The sequence below is a fragment of the Bemisia tabaci genome, chromosome 7 (genome assembly GCF_918797505.1).
Source record: "Bemisia tabaci chromosome 7, PGI_BMITA_v3".
Taxonomy (NCBI): Eukaryota; Metazoa; Arthropoda; class Insecta; order Hemiptera; family Aleyrodidae; genus Bemisia; species Bemisia tabaci.
This window is the reverse complement of record NC_092799.1, coordinates 46,954,076-46,975,763: the sequence shown is the minus strand read 5'-3', so window position 1 is coordinate 46,975,763 and position 21,688 is coordinate 46,954,076. Positions and strand designations below refer to the sequence as shown.

General features: G+C 41.1%; 1 protein-coding gene across 1 annotated transcript; it reads right to left on the bottom strand.

Moving 5' to 3' along the window:
* Positions 1 to 420: 420 nt before the first annotated feature.
* LOC109035851 (putative metabolite transport protein YwtG) lies at positions 421 to 19,771 on the bottom strand. Its single transcript, XM_019049661.2, has 6 exons — positions 19,534 to 19,771; positions 10,515 to 10,671; positions 9,725 to 9,910; positions 6,466 to 6,870; positions 3,838 to 4,214; positions 421 to 2,303 (listed from the first exon to the last, which is right to left on the bottom strand). Exons 1-6 carry the CDS (start codon positions 19,606 to 19,608, stop codon positions 2,034 to 2,036), a joined length of 1,470 nt encoding a protein of 489 aa, XP_018905206.2. The 5' UTR covers positions 19,609 to 19,771; the 3' UTR covers positions 421 to 2,033.
* Between the last annotated feature and the right edge of the window lie 1,917 nt (positions 19,772 to 21,688).

The following is a 21,688-nucleotide window of genomic DNA, read 5'->3' as shown; positions in this document are numbered from 1 at the left end:
GCGTTATGGCGTGATCATACTGACTACATTTTGCTATTCGAAACTATAATTTCTGGCTGATCTGTAAAAACACTTGTGTGCATAAGGAAAATCATGGTAAAAATGTTGTTCCTAAGCGAAACCAGATACATTTTTTCCTATGGTTTTCTTTGGTCTCCGACGGATAACTGTCAGTTTTACGGAAAATTTTTTCCCGAAAAGCATCAGTCGTTTGAGTTGTCAATACAAAAATTAAAAAATAATATTGAGAGGGGGAAAAATGAAAAGAAAAACTTAGTGTGCATGCTTCCAGGAGCATCAATGGACCGCCTTTATGAAGAATTCTACTATTATTTAGTTCTCCTTTTTAAGGCGCGAATCGCGCGCTCACTTTTCTTGTCGGGGAAAATCTTAATCCTGAAATAATAAACTGCAAAAGGCTTCCGGTAAAAGCGAAACAAAAGGTGAAATTTCGTTATTTATTCGTGTTTTATATCATTTTCTTTCAAACACACAACAGTTGTACTTAAATTCTGTCAAACACACAATAGCTGTACTTAAATTAGCTTCGTAGGTGACTAAAATAAGCACTATGAATAAATCAGCAGTTTCAAAAACTAAAATAATAAAAAAGTATAAAAACAATAGGTACTTTCTCGCATTAACAAGAATTTTAAAAATATATAAGAAAGACAAGATTCCTTCCTGCAGAATGTGATTGCATCGACTAAAAATACTGTAAATATGTGTTTCTACTAGTTCCAGGAAACGGATTTACTGCGATATCCTAGTGGATAGTGTTAAAAAACCTGGGCAAAAAAGAAAAGGCAATTGAGGAGCTTTCCGGGAAAAGGGCACATAGCAATAAATAATGTTTGAGAAAAATGCATTTCAAGTTTCCATTATTAAATTCTGGCCACTGATGGTACCTTTCATCGCAGCTTGGACTCCCGATTTTGAACGAAAGTCACCGTCAGTGGCCATAGAGTAATGATCAAAACTTCAAATGCATTTCTCTCAAACGCAATTTTTTGTTATGTGCCCTTTTTCCGGAAAGCTCCTCAATGGACCACTAGACAAGGTACGAATTTTAGCATTCTGATACATGTTTCTTAGCCAAAATTTTACGTAAAACACGATACGCACAACGAAAATGACCGAAATCAACTCCTTACGAAGATATTTAATGATTCTTGATGCGTGAATTCAAACCACCCGCTCAAGAAAACTCAATGCTCTACGCAATTCACATCGCGCGCTAAACGTTATCATGACAGTCTCCGCGATATAAAAATCTGGCAACCTCAATCTTGACGCTTTGGCTCAGCTATAGCAAATTGCTTTTAGTTTGAACAACACATGGTGGGAAATGAACAGTGCTCGATTGAGAGGCTTGCTGAAACTGTTGTAGTGCGCGATTTGATTCACGTAGAGCTTTGAGTTTCTTGTGAGCGGGCAGTTCAATATCCGCGTAACCAATGTGAAATAAAAAGAATAAAAAGGTTAATATGTTTGTCAGGAGTTGGTTTCAGTAATTTTCGTTGTGCGAATCGTGTTCTACGTGAAATTCTGGTTAATAAACATGTATCAGAATGCCTGAATTCGTGCCTTGTCTAGTGGTCCATTGAAGGCAATCTCTTATGAAGAGAGTGGAAAATACAACGAATCGTGAAGCACAGGAATAATCGGGAGCGTTTGTTAAGACACAAAAATTTCACAAAGAAAGATTGACACCCCCCCCCCCCCCCATAACTCATCTCTTATTTTTCATGCCCACTTAGAAAGGTACTTTTACTCATTCCGATTCTTCGTTGAAAATCCAGTCAACACACGGGTGTTAAAAAAAATTGACAGAAATATATCAAACATTACTAATTCTAAAATTAAAACCTAGTATTTTTATTTCTACAAAAAAAAAAAAAAACAATATTTTCAAACTGAACGACACATTTTTACCGTGATATTTTCTGTGGCCGACGATTCCAGATTTTTAAGGTGAGATCGAGTCTGTAGTGACGCTTCATCTATATCCGTTAGGTGAGGTTAGGTTAGGTCTACATTTTCTCGTCGATTGGGAGGAAGATCCTTTCCTTGGTGAAGCCTCTCTCGATCTCCTCGAAGGTTTTCTTGTGCGTCTCGACGAGGCAGGAGCGGGCGAAAAGCGCGAATCCTAGCGCGCAGGTCCCGAAGAAGCACAGGAGGCTCTGGAGGTCCATGCCTGTCAACAGGTAGTTGTTGAGCCGGCTCTCGAACGCGAAGAGTCCCAGATAGAGGGTGCTGAAGCTTAGGCCGCAAAGTATACCCCGATGACGCAACGGGAAGACCTGGGAATCACGAGAACATTATGAAATGGGTCAAAGGAGAAGAATTCGGTTATGACGAACAGAGTGCTTATTACTGGGCCCCTCATAACATTATTTGAAATCATGTGTTTATGAAAGTGAATTTGAATTATATCCTTATCACCTAGCATCTTCCCTCTAGTAGAGGGGGGGAGAGATTGTGTCCTAGAAACCTCCCTCCCCCTCGGACGCCTTTACGATAGCATTTACTTAAGGGGCGTTAAATGAAGTTTAACCTAGGAGCGCTAAAAATGTGAATCCGTCCTGGCGGATGGATTGTTGAATCGTTATCGAATGATGATGAGCGATAAACCCCTATCTTGGCAATACTATTTATCGATCAAGGTCATTCGATAACGATTCAACAATCCACCCGCTGGCAAGGAATTTCGCTCGTAGAAAGTGACGCTTGCTCCATCTATGAAATTGTATTTCAATCAACTTGTTGGTAAGAGCAGCATAAAATTGCTTTGAAGACAACTCAATATGTCCACATTTCACCGGGAGATCCTTCGAGTTCTCCTTTCAGAAGTCTCTCCGAATCCCCAATCGGTCCGCCAGACCTCCCTGCTCATCAGATGCCTTTCTGTGCCCCCCCCCCCCCCCCCAGACCCTCGTGATAAGGTGCCCTTCTGAATCTTCCCACCACAAAAAGACCCCAAGGGTTCCTAAATGCATCGATATTTGCTTACCCCCGCCCCCGCTATAGGTTCACATAAACGCTGGTACTGCCGTGCTAAGGAAAAACGCCGTATGAGCCTTCAGGCGTTGCCAAATTTCCTCTGACCAATCACTAGTTTTCAGGAAAATTTTTGAATATTTTTCTGCCAATTTCTCAGATAATTTTGTTTGCAGTTTGATCTAAAGTGTCTGAAAATTTCAAGGAAAAATATTCATAATTTTCCTCAAAAAGAAAAATTTTATCGAAGGAAATTTGGCAACTCTCGAATGCTCATACGGCGTTCTTCCTCAGCACGGCAGGGTGCGTTTAGAGTATTCATGCATCTTTTCCAGTACTATTTCTACCGTGTTAGAAGAGTATGTTTCTCACGCAGTTGTCACACCTGTGTGACCATTTTTTTTACGTTAGATGATGACTAGCCTTTTCTGGCAATATACTGTATTTGATACACCGTTATTTGCGGTCCTTTTTTTTCTTTCATGCTCTCTATTTTTCTACGATGATCGAAGAATAAATAGTTTTTCTTCAGCTCAAGCCGGTTGTGCTATTTTTCATTTTCATCACCATATCAACACGTGCCACGGTCCTATACGAGGACTCAAATTAATGCCACTGAAAAAAATGGAATGGAGTTTTAGCACCTAGGATGTCAGAAATGTGTCTGGTGACCTTACGATGCTTCCTTGATTGTCCACGCAGTTGAATTAGCATTCTTAGGATGTAAAGTTAACTTCGAGGGCAGTAAAGGCAGCATATTGGGATCACCAGACACATTTTTTACATTCTAGGTGCTAAAAGAGCATATTACTTTTTTTATATAGTGTGGGAGCATACCTCGAACATAAGGATCCAGGGTAGAGTGTAGATCCCCATGACGGCGGAGAAGATGTACAAGGTGAAGAAGAAGACCGGAACCAGCATGTCCTTATCGGGCGTGGGGTCGAGGAGGTCGTGCGGGGCGACGAAGAGGTGGGCGTGGAGGAAGAGACCTAGGAGAGCCGCAGAAGAGCCGATGCCGGAGAGGCCGGCCACGGTCCTCCGAGGGAGGTTGGCGTGGAAGACGAGGGCCGCCGACGTGGCCACCAGCAGCAGGAAGTCCGTCCCGGTGTACGAGCTGAACCAGTAGATGTTGGTCCGGTACTGGTTCACCAGGTACGGCGCGTAGAAGATCAGGATGTAGAACCCGCACAGGTGTTGGAACAACGCCAGACCTGCAATGTAGAGTACTTTTGATTAAAGCCCTGCATAGACGATCAAATGGACGTATTTCTACCAAACAGACCTATGTGGAGGTGAGAAATATGGGGTGTGCTCTAGAAAGCTGCATAAGAAGCAATGTAAAAGTGGGTGTGATTCCTTTTGAAGAATTGGAAAAGCGGGATTTTACATTCTATCAAACAGACCTATGTGCCAACTGAATGCGGAACCCATGAGCCGCGGGCATGGCAAGAGGGCGTTGTGGACAGGGCTCATGAGTTAAAGTGCCCCGACGACGATGTCCCCGCTGCCGCGCCCTCGAGCTTACCCTCGTTCGTTGCCACTGACGTCACTGGCGCTTTATCATTCTCATTCACTCCTACGGCCAGAGAACTAACGAGCACACCCCATATTTCTCACCTTCACATAGGTCTGTTTGGTAGAAATACGTCCAAATTCTGAACCAATTCCGATCAAAGTAGACATGCTGATGACTGGTGGTCACCATCTACCATCAAATTTTGACGGGCCGCACTCTTTTGTTCAAACTAATTGTAAGATCAGAACGGAGTGCCACCATTCATCATTTCCTGCCACAGGAAACATTTCTGCCAAGTTTTCATTTTAAAATGAAGCAAATTAATGAGTTTAAGACTGACGACTCCCGACACTTTGATGCTACTTCGATCGGAATTGGTTCGGGAATTCGATCGTGTATCGAGGCCTATAGAGGAAAGACACTGTTGGATCCATATCTTGTGTCACACTATCAAAAAACTCCATCAAAATGTCAAGATCAAATGCTATGATTGGGCCAAAGCCTGTGTCGCACTATCAAAATACTCCATCAAAATGTCGAGGTCAAGTGCTGTGATTGGTGCAAGTAGTCGAATAAGCCAATCACAACACCTGACCTTAATATTTTAATGATTAGTTTTGACAATGTGGCACAGGTTCAAGTCATCGAATAAGTCAGTCACAACACCTGATCTTGACATTTTGATGGCTAACTTTGATAGTGTGACACAGGCACATGGGCGTAGCTCTTGAGGGGCCAGGGTAAACCCAGGGGGCCAGGGCCGGATTTACCTACTTGCCGCCCATGGGCCGCCTGTATTTTGCCGCCCCCTTCTCGTTCGTTTTGAAATACCAATAAAAACCATCAAGTAAACGTGCCAGCGGGGGAGGGATGCATAAGACTCGTTTACTCGTGTTGGGCATATTTTTTGGGAGAGCCCTGTTAACACTACTAGCAAAAGTTCACGGAACTTTGCGCGAAAGTTAAGTTCCGTAAACCTATCTCTGTGTGGACAAGGCCTTCCATTCATAAGAAATGAACGAACAAATGATGAAAGAACAAACACAAATGTAGTTTAATGATTTTAACTTCCGCCGCCGCGCCGCGCAGACTGCACTGTGTTTGGCACAATGCGTGAAGTATTCCGACAGTCTTGTAGGCGATATGCGTTTCACGCCGACCGCTGCTGAACGCACTGTATTTGACGCAATGCGTGAAGTATTCATGCATTCTTGTAGGCGCTATCCGTTTCACGCTGACCGCAGTGACCGCACTGTGTTTGATGCAATGCTTGAAGTATTCGTGCAGTCTTGTAGGCGCTAATATGAGTTACATGCCGACCGCCGCGCCGAGGGCTTCTCCTTTTCATCCCAAGTCCTCGTCATCATTTCTTTCTAAGTCGCGCCGTTCCAGGCCAAATTGCGTGTTTGGTTTCTCTCTTAACTCGATTGATGAAAGTTGCTGTCTCTTGTATCACTAAAAGACGACAAAATTAGAAATTACTTTACTCTCAGGAAATGAGAGATTTTGTCGCCTTTTCTCGTTTGTAATTTTTTTTTCAAAATTCGATTTTTTTAAAAAATTGCAAAAGTTGCCGCCCCCTTGATTTGCCGCCATGGGCCGCTGGGCCGCGGCCCATGTGGCCACCCCCTTAATCCGGCCCTGGTCGGGGCGCCGGGATACTGTGGCATCAGAGACAAGAGACCCTCCACTGGTATTTTGACAACGGTGGCAGCTGGTAGTCTCGGGACTTTAACATTCAGCTGTTGACCTACCTACCAGGTCGATGGTGAACAACGTGTTCGGAGTTTCGTTTTGCAAACCAACCGAAGTTTGGGAAACTTGTTTGCTCAGGACGTCATCCGAAGCTCATCATGGTATGTAAGATGACTGTTGCGCCCGGAACGGACGGTATGTCGTCTATTAAGCCCGTAAGCTTGTTTTTCAGTGTGAGGGTTTGAACTCACCGAGGAGCATAGCGAAGGGTTTCCAGACCCTTTTATCGGTGAGCATCTCAAGGGTGGTGTCGGAGCGCTGGTTGGCAGCCATGGAGGTCTCCTGGAGTTTGCGGAGGTCGACGTCCACATCTACGGAGGTCTCCTTGAGCCACTTGAGGCTCTCGATGGCCGCGTCGGGTCTGTTGCGCATGACCAGCCACTCGGGAGCCTCGTGGAGGAAGAGACTGAGCAAGAACCCGATGCCCGAGAAGCAGCAGAGGCTCTTCCAGGCCGTGTCTTCGGCTCCACGCAGCTCGATCACGTCCACGGTGAACATCCCCAGGGACAGGGCCACAGGGACCAGACCCAGGAAGAAGCTCCGGTACGCCACCGGGCACAGCTCCGCGATGTAGATCGGGGCAGGGATGCTGCAACCTGCAAAGAATAGCCACGCTCAGAAAAATGTTCCGTTTTATTTCCTGCAGCCTGATTGTTGAAATTTTCTGTTTGTCGGATAGACATAGATGACATCGGTTGAAAGGAGCGTGATTGGTCGGCTATGTCTTATCGCTGTTTTATCGTGCCTTTGTCAGGTAGAATGGGACGACATAGGTGCCGTTAGCTTGTCGTGAGTTCTACCCGACATAGCACGACAAAGCAGTGATAAGACATAGCCGACCAGTCTCCGCCTTTTAACCTATGTCATCTATGTCTGCCCGACAAACACAAAATGTCAAACAATCAGGCTGCCGCTGAAGAATTCCGGTTGAGTCGACTGGGGTTTCATTTAGAATTGATCACTTGCGCTACCCTGGTAAAAATTGGCGATATGAGCTGCGTTTCAGAATACCATAGGAGTTCTTAGAGCCTGCTAAAGAAGGCTACAGAAAATCATATAGCTGGCTGTAGAATGCGGAGAAAATCATACGGCCGGGCTATACGAAGCAATAAACAAGCTGCTGGTTCCAACACTACTGTGTTGGAGAGCTCGCCTTTGGGAAACTATTAACAACTATTAATGCTTTTTTCTAAAATTGTATACGTATTAAATGAATCTTTACCCAATTATCAGAGGTTACATGCCGATGCAAAATGTTATGACGTAATTTCATAAGTCAAATTTTTCACATTTCAATAAATAAAGAGAAATAAAGAGAGAGAAATGGAATTATCTTTTATGAATGTGATTTTGCGGCAAATGTTGCAATGGCTATTTTTGCCATCGCATTTTTGTTTCTGGCTTTCATCGTTGATAAGCTTTTTCTTAACTTGTCAACAATGTAATGAAACCATATGATTTAATTTTAATTTTTTTTTTTTTTAAATCAAGTCGCCAACTTGAATTAAGGTTATACTTTGTTAAGCTGGCAGTCTGAAATTCTGAATTTTTATCGGCACAGAGTTCAAAGAAACTATAATTGAGCACGGTTCGGAGGAACGTTTCTGCCATAATTCTTACACAATACTTATGGTATACACTAAGAGCGGAAAAGGAACTCACTTGAATTTTAGCGTGGAGCTCGAAAGACCACTTCAAGTCTTTGTATGCGAGTGGCTCAATGGAGCACATCACGCCTTTGTATGTATGCGGTGGCTCAATGGAGCACCTCGCGCACTATAAATAGCACGGAGCTCGAAAGAGCACTTCATGCATCTGTATTTTAAGGTTAAAACGAACTCTAAAGAAACTCAATGCGAGGCTCAAACGAACTCTCAAGCATTCTTAATGCGAGGCTCAAACGAACTCCCAAGCATTCTTAATGCGAGGGGCTCAAACGAATCCTAAAGCATTCTTAATATGAGGTTTAAACAAACTCAGAAAGGATCCCAATGCGAGTCTCAACCGAGCTCTCAAGCATGCAATTATTTTGAGGTTAATTAACCTTCTATGGTACCAATAACGGCAATCTTAAGGATTATCCATTAATTATGCGCAAATCTCAATCTTAGTCTTAGTAACTTAAAATTAATTGAACAAATTATTAAATCACGTCGAGGTCACCATGTTTTTTATTTTAAGAAATAATAACAATTGCAAGTACAACTGCACACAAAAACTGCATTGAAAAGATAAGAGGATGATAACATACAATTAGGTAATTTGCTATAAAACCATAGCAACATGCTATGATATACTCGGCCACTGGAAAGTGCTGCTCTCTAGTGTAGCAAACGAGGAACAATTAATCCTCAGTTGAATGAGGGAACGGAAATGTTCGACGGAGGAAAACTGTAACCCGCGAAAATTCAACTTTTAGACCTTGAAATCAATGGGATTTTGGCCGTTCCTCCGACGGCAACGAGAACCATCCATTTGTCGCCACGGACACTACCAATGCTAAAAGAAATCGATCGCAAAGAGCTCTCCCGAGTGGGCGAGCTCAAAAAATATGCAGTCGGGCTGTAGTTCCTATCGCCGGGCTTTACACTTTATCGCCTGGCTGTTGCTTTTTCACCATCGATTATAAACGGCTATAAGAAATTGTGTAGAAATTCGTGTGCTATGGAAATCATTAAGTTTGATACGGAGCCACCTTAATATTTACAAAACACACATTATATTTTCCTTTAATACATATTTTTTTTCATCAATTAAAATGAGAATAATCCATACAGGATGTGCAAACATCTCAAAATCATGAGTTGAATAACGCTGACTCCGCCAGATTAAATATTAGAGCCTAACACAAAGCGGAGCGGCGACGCACTGGCGCCTACAAACCTAACAGGGATACTTCATGCATTGCGCAACGCGTGAAGTATCCCTGTTAGGTTTGTAGGCGCCAATGCGTGTTTTGCGCTGACCGCCCGCCCGCCGCCATGCGGCTGCGCCTGAAGCAGCTATTTCACACCAGAGGTACACACAGTATCATACGAAACTGAAGGCGCTCTAATGTATTAGGACTGGCAGGCATCCATCAAAAGCACGGAGCTTTCCTCGCAAAATGAATCAAGATACTGCGGCCCAAAAAGAGAGCAGTATTCCAAAAACTCACTAAGTCCTAGCATCCATAATTAGTAACTTTTAGCTTACACTTTATCGCCTGGCTGTTGCTTAGTCGCCATCGGCTATAAAAGGCTATAAGAAATTGTGTAGCCGGCTACAGACGCTATTGGAAATCTTACAGCCGGCTTTAGGTCTATAGTATTTTAGAACACAGATTCTACTGCCAATTTTTACCAGGGTAGTCACATAATGCGTTTTAATCGTTTAAGCTTATTCATGGTCACTAAATTCTACCCTCGGATTATTTCAATGCAGAAGTAGGGGGGAGGGGATGGTACTTACCGAGAGCTGCACCGAGAATGAAGGTGCCGAGGATGGAAAAATCATACTCTTGGGCGTAGACAAGGAACCCGAATCCGATTCCTGACAACATAAAAAACAGCTGCATCGCTCCAACCCTCCCATGTTCGTCGGCAAACGAACCGCATACCCAGCAGAAGAAAACCGTTGCAATTACAGGAACTTTCACTACAAGTTACAAACATTTTAAATTTTTAAGCATTCGTTCTTATTTGACTACGTCTACATTGAAAAAAAAGTTCTGTTCACAGGGCTCCTGCACTTTCTTCGTTACAGCTACAGAAGTTTCCGTTATGAGGACAAAGCACTCTGTGCTCACAACCGAAGTTCTGTAAGTAGGTATAGCACAAAGAAAGTGCAGGATGCTGTGTGAACTGAAGGTTCTGTCATCAGCACCGACTATTTTTGTCGTGTACCGAGTTATTTTTTGTGGTTTAATGATGAACGTTGAAAAGTAAGAGGTTAGAGAGTCAAAAGCAAATGAACCAGTTTCAAAAAAAAACATGAAAATTTCCAAATGAATTTCCACCCAAAAATTTTAAAAAGTTAACAATGAATGCAAACATGTCATCTTTTCTACGGATTTGAGTGTTTTTTTAGAGATCTGGAAACCATTCCGGGTGACACGAAAAAAGAATAATACCTACCTAGATAAAGAAATCTAAAACAAGCGGGAACTCTTAATTTGAACGCACTACACAACTGTGCTAGAATTCTACAGGCAAGTTGAAATCAAAAACGCTTCCTGTCGGACGGGCGGTTAAAAACTCACCTATGTCACGAATATACTCGTACAAAATATCGCCGAAGGTCTTTGGGTCATGATGATTTTTGAGCCGATTGTACGGATCGTCTTCATCCCGAGGGTCCTCAGAGCGACCGAGAATGCAGCCAGCCAGAAAAACGATCAGTAAGGCCACACATATCAGCTGAAAATATCAGGTGCTATTAGTTAAATAGTGGCCGTGCCGTCAGCCAAAGGGAAACAATGAAACTTTTCGAATCAGAAACCAACGCCTCTTAAGTTTCTAATTTTTAAGAGCTGTGGCTGCAGTGTAGGCCTGCGAGCTGATTTTTGGAATTGATAGACAAAGCTATAGACAAAGACGACATAAGGAGTATGGAGCGATCTTATTGGTTGAAATAGGTGGTTCGCATAACCTAAGGGAGAAAATGATGGACTAACTAAAGGGTGTCTCATGGGTTGCCGTTAGTTAGTCTTACCTACCTCCTTTGACCGTTGCTTCCCCGCTTCTACCAATAGGATCTCACCATAACCCTTTTGTCTTTTTTGTCTATCGCTTTTCCTATAAAGTTCAACAAGCAGGCTGCAGGTCCCATTGGCTGTTCAAAGTGCAGTTGCATAAATGCTGTGATTTAACACGATGCAACTTTATTAATTACAATAATTGTATTATATAGATTTGCTTCATGAGTTTTTGAAGGCGGTTTTAAATCATTTAAGAAAACGCTTTCGTAGTTTCGTTCGACATCGTTATTTCTCCTCCTATATTGTTTTAAATAAATGTGCAAGAGAGTCGAATCGTATAGATTCTTTCTCGTTTATTTCTTTTGAGTTCTGGGAAAGTGACGTTTTCGGTACAAAAATTAAGTGGGAGAAGAAGAGACAGCAAAGCGCCGCTGTAAAAGCGACGTCTATGCAGGACCGGATTCACCTACTTGCCGCCCATGGGCCGCCTGAAGTTTGCCGCTCCCTTCTCATTCGTTTTGAAACATCAATAAAAACCATCAAGTGAACGTGTCGGAGGGGGAGGGGTGCGTACGACGCGTTTACCTACTCGTGTTGGATACATTTTTTGCAAAAGCCCTGTCAACACTACCAGCGAAATTTTACGGAACTTGCGCGAAAGTTATGTTCCGTAAACCTATCTCTATGTAGACAAGGTCCTCCATTTATATGAAATGAACCAAAAAATTATGAAAGAACAAACATATAATGTGGTTTAATAAGTTTAACTTCCGCCGCTGCGCCGCGCTGAACGCACTGTGCGTGACGCAATGCGTGAAGTATTCATGCAGTCTTGTAGGCGCTATGCGTTTCACGCCAACCGCTCCTGACCGCACTGATGTGTTTGGCGCAATGGGTGAAGTATTCATGCAGTCTTGTAGGCGCTAATATGTGTTACATGCCGACCGCCGCGCCGAGGGCTTGTCTTTTGTCGATCGGTTCTCGTCGATCGATTCATTTCGATCGAATAGACACCGTTTTTTTTTAAATAATTTGTCGATCGATTCATGTTTTTAGTTTTTGATCAATTTATGTCGATTGAATCCATACCTTTCAACTCTGTATCCGGCCTCTGACAATATGTATAAGCCTCTTCTATTTACACGTAAGAGAGTAAAAACAATTATTTATACTCTTAAACTTTGGGAAATCTGAGTTTTCCTCGCGCATATTTTGAATACATAATTGTTGGCGAAATAGAGGACATTGTGCATCTACTTTTTATCCTAACTGATAAATTTAAAAAAAAATCAAATTATGCTTTGGAATAAATTCATTTCTTTCACCTTAGAGTTCGAAAAGGAAGGTCTTCAATATTTTTTACGACGTATAAACAATTGAATGCTGCTTAACCCTTCGATAAATTTTTCCTTTAAATTCAAAAATACTTAAGATTTAATTACGAAAAACTTTCTAAAAAAAAAAATTGGGAGAAATATATGCACAAGTTCTCCAGAAAACAGCAGTGATGCAGAGCGGCTTAGTTTTCGCTATTTCACGAGAGTACTTGTCACGATACTTTTTTTCTCCTTTCCTGCGCGATGACTCATCCTGGATTTTACAAAAAAGCACTGTTTTCCATTAACTTTTGTTTTCATCTGGGGCACTGACATTACAGACAGCGCAAAAAACGTTATGATTCGATGGAAATCATGGTGCTAGGCCGAGAGTAAGAAAGTTTCTGCGTATTTGGTATTGCGTTCTGAAAATGTCTCTTATGTAAAATTGCGACAAGTTCAGAGAGAACTCCCGGGAAAACTAAAAACTCTCTATGCCATGACGCTATATATGGTCTATTTGCGTAGATAAGGTTGCCAAATTCAGCTCAAATTCGCGTACTTTGTCTTAGTAATGGTATGAAATTACCGAGTTTTGGCAACAGTCGTCCGGAACACCTGTTAAAATTCAATAGGCAGAATTAGAACCTAACTGACATGACGGTCCTCTCTGAAGCCGAGTTTATTCGCTTCTCTTCCTACCAAAGTCTACTAGCTAAAAGGATTGATGAGATATGAGGGGCTTGGAGGACAAGGCGCATAAGTGTGGATTTTGCTATTTCGAGAAATGGATGTTTGAAGTTTCGAAATTACATGGATCTTCATAGCAGAAAGAAAGTTCGAACTAACTTTTTTTATGCTTAAAAATTGGAATTTGAGAGCGAATTTTTCACAGATTATGCATCAAGACTAGTTTCAGACTAGTTGAAATCGTATAAATATCTCGATTTTTTCAAAAACTACACTTATGCGCCTTGTCTTCTAAGCCTCTTATATATTCTTTTTATTGAAGAGTATACATGGAATTACTCCAGTATGAAAGGGTAGTTGAAAATGATAAAAATAATCCGGAAAATTTTGAATGATCCCATTAATTTTTAAAATACGTAGATCTAATTTTTTTTTAGAAAGAAGATTCCGCTGTAAGGTATTGCTCTCAAGCTTTATCATCGATGCATTTCTTTTCCCTCTCCTTTCCGAAAATAAGGGGAAAAGGACCACGCGCCGAACCACTCCCGCCGCATGTAAATCTAACAAAAGTCGATTAAGTTATAACTTGCTGAGGGCCCAAGGCCTCAGACGAATCGTGACCAAATACATGCATAGGTAAGTATACATGCTACCAGTGGCGCGGCGTGCTATGCGATATATCCATCAATCTGTCATTTAAACCTATGAAAAAGGATCGATAGACAGAGTGCTCGCAACAAACACCTCAATAATCGATCCTTTACCACAGCTTTAAATGGGGAAATATTGCTAATCGATCGTTCACGCCTCGCCACTGAATGCTACTCAAATAATAAAATGAACTAAAAAGTCACGTGGAGAAAAAAGATTCGTTGAATTCGTTGAATTGATGCTGATGATTGGATTCAAGGTCTTACCTACATTTCTAGTTGTACTTACTATGTTACTTCTGTGGTAACAATTTTTTCGGTTCCGGTAACGATGTTGACGGAGGCGGCATGGATTTTCGCTTCCAGGACTTTATGTCCACCTACCTTTCTTCCATTAAATAAATGTCCATCGCTATTTATGTCCACTAAACGTTAAGTCCAGTCTTTATTAAGTCCACATGATTTGATGTCCAACCATGAATATGTCCAAAATTGTCCAAATTGTGGACATGTTATGTCCACATTTTTTTCCTCTCATTTAAATGACAGGTACCACCTCAAAAATAAATGCATACTACTACTACCTTCATTCTTAAAAACACTTCATTCATGAATCAAGTCATGAAAGAGAACAGACTCTAAGAGCAGATAAAAACATATGTTCATGTGTAAACTGTACGGATATGATAAGATGAAAACCAAAGCGGGAGCCTAGGAAACGCTCCAATGCCAAATTAAACATTTTTCAGTAACAGATGCAGTCAAAATTGAAAGTCCTCTTTAACTAGTTATTTCGTGCGCCTCCAATCTTGTAGGATACTGTGCAACGCCTCTGACGCGAAATAGTTGCTTAAAGCGTTGCGGCGCGGCAGGCAACCAGCGTGACACGCGCATAGGCGCCTACAAACCTAACGGGATACTTCACGCGTTGCGCAATGCGTGAAGTATCCCGTTAGGTTTGTAGGCGCCAGTGCGCGTTCTGCGCTGCTAACACGCCGCTCCGCTCTGTGTTAGAGTCTAATATTTAAACTCGCGGAGTCAGCGTTTTTGAACTCATGATTTCGAAATGTTTGCACTCTCTGCATTGATTATTCCCTTTTAAACTGATGAAAAAGAAATATGTACTACTGGAAAATATAATGTGTTTTTTGTAAATATAATAGTGGTTCCGTGTCAAATTTAATGATTTCCAAAGCATTCAAATTTATTCTTTTATGTTTTGGGCTTTTACTGTGCTGCAGCGTGGTGCAAGCGCAACTAAACGCTCAAAATTGGACGTATTTGACTCAAGGAGGTCGATGTACAAATAAGTTAAAAACAAAAAATTGCGTGCTTCTCAGTTTTTTTCCTCTTTTATTAATTTTTGTATAGTTTCTTTCATCACAACTACGGCTCATTGAGATTCATATCGATGCCATTGCTTGGAAAAGGTTTTACAAATATTTACCACGTTTTAAAAATGTAAATATTTTTAAAATGAAGTAATCAATTTCATTAAACAAAAGAATGTACATTTAAGGCATATTTTACATCGGAAATTTCAAGGATAGAAATGAAACCAAGTATTTATCAAAGACAATTTGAAAATATGTATCAAAAGAAGAAATTAACATTTCATTTAAAATATGAGTTACAATAACAACACCTCATTCTCTCTTAATTTTGTCATTTCGATATTGTCAATATAATTTTACACGCGGACTAAAATATGACGCTTCAATTTGATTTTAGTGGACTTTACATTGGTTGACTTAACTTAGTGGACGTTTAAGTAATGGACTTAACAATAGTGTGGGCTTTAGAACTGTGGAGGTACAAACATTGTGGGCGAAAAGTCTGTGGACGTAAAAAAAGTGGGCATAAAGTCCGTGTACCGGATTTTCAAGTATAAACCATTTGCCGAGCGTTACTACCAAGTGCCAACGGACACAATAGTTAGTAAAATTGCGGGAATAACGATAAGTAATAGAATACATCAAGGAAGTATGAAAATTAAAAGCTAGTCAAGTTCGTTAGACCTTGTAAGGCATTCGATGAATCTTATAATCGTTTGCATTGGCTATCAAATTCATCTAGCAATTAAAACTGATAAACACTGTTGCCGGATGTATATACATTTTTGCTCCTAGGACATCGATGGATTCAGCCCCTGGTAAAAATTGGCGATAGGAGCTGCGTTTCAAAATACCATAGGAGTTCTTATAGCCGACTAAAGAAGGCTATTGAAAATCATATAGCTGGCTGTAGAAATCGGAGCAAATCATACAGCCGGGCTATACGAAGATGTAAAAAAGTATACAGTCGGGCTATAGTTCCTATCGCCGGGCTTTACACTTTATCGCCATTGGCTATAAAAGGCTATAGGAAATTGTGTAGAAATTCGTGTGCTTTGGAAATCATTAAGTTTGATACGGAACTACCTTAATATTTACAAAACACACATTATATTTTCCTTTAAAACATATTTTTTTTTATCAGTTAAAATGAGAATAATCCATTCAGAGTGTGCAAACATTTCAAAATCATGAGTTGAAAAACACTGACTCCGCGAGATTAAATATTAGAGCCTAACACAAACGGAGCGGCGACGCACTGGCGCCTACAAACCTAACAGGGATACTTCACGCATTACGCAAACGCGCATCGACGCCTACAAACCTAACAGGGATACTTCACGCATTGCGCAAACGTGCATTGACGCCTACAAACCTAACAGGGATACTTCACGCATTGCGCAATGCGTGAAGTATCCCTGTTAGGTTTGTAGGCGCCAATGCGCGTTTCGGGCTCTCTGCCCGCCTCGCCTCGCCGCAGCGTGCCACGGCGTCTGAAGCAACTATTTCACACCAGAGGTATTACACAGTATCATAAGAAATTGAAGGCGCTCCAACATATTAAGAATGACAAACATCCTTCAAAAGTACGGAGCTTTCCTCGCAAAATAAATCAAGATACTACGGCACAAAAAGAGAGCGGTAGTCCAAAAACTAACTAAGTCCTAGTATCCGTGATTTGGTAACGTTTAGCATGAACTTTATCGTCTGGCTGTTGCTTAGTCGCCATCGGCTATGAACGGCTATAAGAAATTGTATAGCCGGCTACAGAAGCTATTGGAAATCTTACAGCCGGCTTTAGGTCTATAGTATTTTGGAACACACATTCTACTGCCAATTTTTACCAGGGGCTGTCAGGGGTGCGCCCGAAAGCAACCAAGTGTAGGGATTAAAGCGTTTGTCAGATATTGCGCAACTATTTACAATTGATGGGATAGAAAAAAAATTTAAAAAAAGATAAAACAGGGTTGCATCTTTCAATTGACAACACTGGTAATCATATCTCAAAATTTCCTTGGCTGAGGGGCTATAATTGAATAGATTTCATCGTAGCGATCAAGCGATCAAGCATCTCTGTTCCAACAATAGTGTCTGCGTCCACGACAATTGAACCTTGAAAACCGCATTGAACAGAATGTGCGCGTGCAATGGCGATTTCTCCAAGACACTTGAAAAATATTACTTCCCTGTAGAAATATGGGGTGGCTTTACTATTTTCATGATATTTATTTATATGTAATTCAATTTGTCTTAGAGATATGATGAATAGAAAAATAGGGCAGACAACAGACATCAAAAACGTCGGATTGGAGTTCAAAATAATAATTCATCATTGTTGAGTGAGATTTATAGACATAACATGATGCACATCGAAGCACAGGGTGTCTCTTTGAAGTTTTCTTCCAGTAGATAACTATAAGTATGGGCAGATGATTGCTGCACGGAGATTTATTTCTAGCCTACCTCAGAAATTGAAGGAGACCAACAATATAATATACAATGTGTAACCTCCGTCACCTCTGCTTCTTTTAAATTTTCAGTCCGAAAACGCTACGATATTGTTGCTGCACGAAGAATGTCTCGTGGCCTACCTTGAAAATTGAAGGCGACGTATAGCAACGTGCGTCACCTCCATACACCCATTGGTGTCAATTCTGGTTCTTCTTAATTTTGTGCTGATGCCACAGCTCATAGAAATGGTAAAATTCATAGGTATCCGTGTTCAATACAATTTTTCACGCACATTGAACACTTTGAAAATCCTAGTATCTATATTCTTTGGCAGGCGAGCGAGATTAGCTCTTGAAATAATGAGCATACGACGCGAAAATGGCTGTATTCGAATGGTTCATCTCTTAAATGGTTGACGTAATCGTTTTTGTTTTGACTATTCAGCCTCCTGGACATAGGTCGTTTCGATTGATACCTGAAGGATGCTCTTGAATACATTCTTGTATTTTTCGAAGAGAAACAAGTCAATTATAAAGCTTGAAAATTCTGAGGAATGTTCTGCCAACAGATGAGAAAAATCAAGGAAGTTTTCAAGAAATTAAGTTGACTAGCTTTCCAATAAAAAAATATAAACTATGACACAAAGTCTGCAACGTCGCTAACAGAGACCATCGGCCGTTGGCCATGGCCATCGGTATAATACTCTTTCTTAAATTGTGTCGCCCCTCCCCCGCCCGGCGGGGGCTACAAGGGTGATAGTTACGCCACTGTTTTGAGTGTACATGTGAATGTTTCCAACAAGTTTAGTATGCGTCTCCGCACAGTGATAAACATAATTGAATTCTAACGTTAGATTAGATATAATCTCATTAAAACTTAAGTGAACTCACATCGTAACTCCAAAATACAAACTCTCAATTTTTTATATCTATGCGGCCTCTAAAATTTAAATCGACGGTGCAAGTCGGCAATCACATAACTCGTTTGCGGTGTCTGAAAATCTCCGCAACCATGTTACTTTTTTAAAGGAGAACAAATGGACATGATTCCTTGAAGTTTTTGCAGAATTTTCCTCGCACATAGAAGAAAAATCACGGCAGTTTTAAAGAATTACCGTTGAGTAGTTTTCCGTTTAAAAAATAAAGTAGGTATGACAGGAAGTCTGCGACGTCGCAAACCGAGTTATGTGATTGCCGACTTTCACCGTCGAAATGTGGTTTCCTTCATTTGTACACGAATACACACCACCGAAAATATGTTCATGTACTTCACCCGTTAATTTTCAGCACTCTTTGAAATTCAAAACCTGGAAAACTATATCAAGTTTCAAGTGTTGCGAGGATCGTGCAAATGTTCCTATCAGTTAACAGGAAACCAATGGCCTTAGAGTAACAATTTTTGTCATGAAACGGTGTGACATTGAGGGAAGATACTGTGGAAAGCAGAAGTGTCATTCCCCCCCCCCCCCCCCAATTCTGTCGTATGAAAATCTCCGTAGGGAGTTATTTCAGTTGATTCTGATCAATTCTTTTAAATTTTTTTAGATTTTCTCATGATTTGCCCCCTCGAGTATTTTGACTCTTTTCAACAACTTCTGCTCCCCCTTCCCTTACACGTGCCTGAAACGACGCACTGTTGATCGAGTTAATGGGAGAGGTCGGACAAAATTTGGAAACTTTAAACGCTTTTAACTCCGTTCATACAAAACTTTGAGGTTTTAAAAGTGGTTCCATTGGTTTTCCGGTGAAATTTTCTTCTAGAAGCACCCCTTAGAATTCAAAATTTGACAAATAAACATCTAAATTTGCAATTTTAATTAAAAATTTCATGTCCGACCTCTCTGATTGACTCGATCCACTGGGCGACGTTCCCGGAAGCCCGACAAAAATTTCACGTGAATTTTTAAAAAAATTTCTCGTGAATTGTTGATGAATTTCACGTGAAAAGTTTTCAAAAACAATTTTCGCGTAAATTTAAAAAAAAAAAAAAAAATCGGAAAGCGAAGGCATTTTGGTTCGCAGTGAGAAGCACCAAACATGGTGGCGTTAACCAGGTTTTGGCTACTTTCCTCGCATCGTGGTGACAAACCTGTCACTGGGAACAATAGCGACGTAGAAGATAAAAGGTTAAATTGACTTACGGGCTTAATCGCTCGGTCGTTCCCCGTTTCCATGGACATGCTTTTCGACTTGAACGGCATGAACTTCGAGAACATGGCTCATCTCAGGACAACCCGATCACAGCGAGACGAAACCCAAATGCACCGGGATTTTTGCGAAAAGTGCGCGAAAAAGTGGCTTGCGGGGCACTGCTTTCCACGTATTTGGTCGAAAATCGTCGCCATTCGGGACGGGACGAGCCGTCGAGCCGTGTGTCGGTTTGACGGTGTCGGTGTCATACCCCCCGATGACGCCAGACTGCGCTGCTGGCGCCGAATCCCGCGGTTGAATAAGAGACATGACGGTGCGATGTGACACCTGGGGCGCTGTTCCCTGATAAATGCAGGTACACGCGACCCCCCCCCCCCCCCCCCCCTTCAGCCACGCACATTTTTTGCTCTTGTCTAGCGAAACAGGAATACATGGTTGACTTGCCTCTTACATTAACAACCGTATTCATAATTACTCCTGAAACAGTTCCTCCCCTAGGGAAGGTTTGGCGAGCTTAAATTTGGAGCCTCGGAAGGGCATCTACAGAAATTTTTCGCATCGAATCAGAAGAGGGTCAATGTAACGAAATTTGGGTAAAGTTTAATTAAAATGTCGCGTGAATAGATCCTTGCAGAGCATTTACTAATTATTTTCCATCGGATATACAGGTCAAAACTTATAAGACAATTTTGATTTTGAAGACTCACGAAGTAGCCACAGACTCCCCTTGAAATCTGATGAAACTGTTTTCATCACAAAATCACAAAAACATTTTTGGTGCATTGCCCGTAGATTATTCACTGATTTTTCACTGGTAGGTTTTGATGTTTCCGGTGGGAAATTTTTTGAATATCCTCTGCATAAATTTTAAATATCCCCCTGCAAGTTCATTCGGTTGAATTTTAACCGATAGTTTTTCAAAATTGTTCTTCAGTGATAAGTTTGAAAATGCCTCAAACCTCCGCCCCCAATCACAAAATGAAACTAAATGGGAAGAAACTGTATGAGGTATGACTTGACTATCATGGGTCAATTTGTCTTTAGGTGTCGACATTGTTACCTACTCCTTCAGTTGGGTTATGGGTAAACACAAGGGGGCAATAATTAAGTCGCACACGACGTAATCTGAACGATATGTTTTCTATTTATTATCCTTTTTTATTTATGTATTAATTTTTTATTTTTTTGCATTGCGAGTCAAACAAAAGTCCGCATCCTACGAATGAATCACATAACTGGCAGTATATTTATCCTACTAAAAGGACTAGAGACGGATAGGACAGAAATGGGGTGTGCTGGTAAAAGCTGCATAAGAAACAATGTAAAAGTGGGCGTGATTCCTTTCACCAAAATAGAAAAGTGGGAATTTATATATTAAATTATAATGGACTAAGCACCAAAGTATGGTATAACTCATGAGCCGTGGGCGTGTGACAAGAGCGTTGATGACAGGGCTCATGAATTAAAGATGCCCGACCGTCGTCGACGCTGACGTCACTGGTGCTCTATAATTCCCATTCATTCTTATGGCCCTTAACTAACTAGCACTCTTTCTTTCCCAACCGTCTCTGGTTTCTGTTAGCATGAATAAGTCCAATGGTAGAAATATTTTCCTTTTCCCCTTTTGATTTTTTTTTCAAAATGTAGCCGAATAATTTGTTCTCCCTTGGTTATTTTTTGTATAAAAGTAACAGCGTTAGGTACGTAAAGCTTGAACGTCCCCGAATAAAGATTACGAAGTCAAAAATGTTGTACGCAGGATGTGTGACAATCACAGAGAATTGCACATCTAATGGACTTGGCAACACCGATCTGTATACGTGCGTCAAATGGTATTTTTTATCTCACCTGAAAAACAAAACTTGAAAATGGATTTTTCTTCTACTTTTTTAGAGAATTTTTTACTTGCGTCGATAATATTTCAGAGGAAAAAGTGCTTAAATTTACGTTGAAGATTTTCTTTCTGAATTTTTTTTTTTTTGGGGGGGGGGGGGGCTCTGAATATATGGTAAGATATTTTACATTCAACGGCAACATTGCATCAGAAAGTCGAAGACTCCGGAAGCGGATATCTTTTTTTCTCTCTCTCTCTCTCTCCTCTTTCCCACCAAACAACGGTTTGCACCTTGGCCCATCAAAAAAATA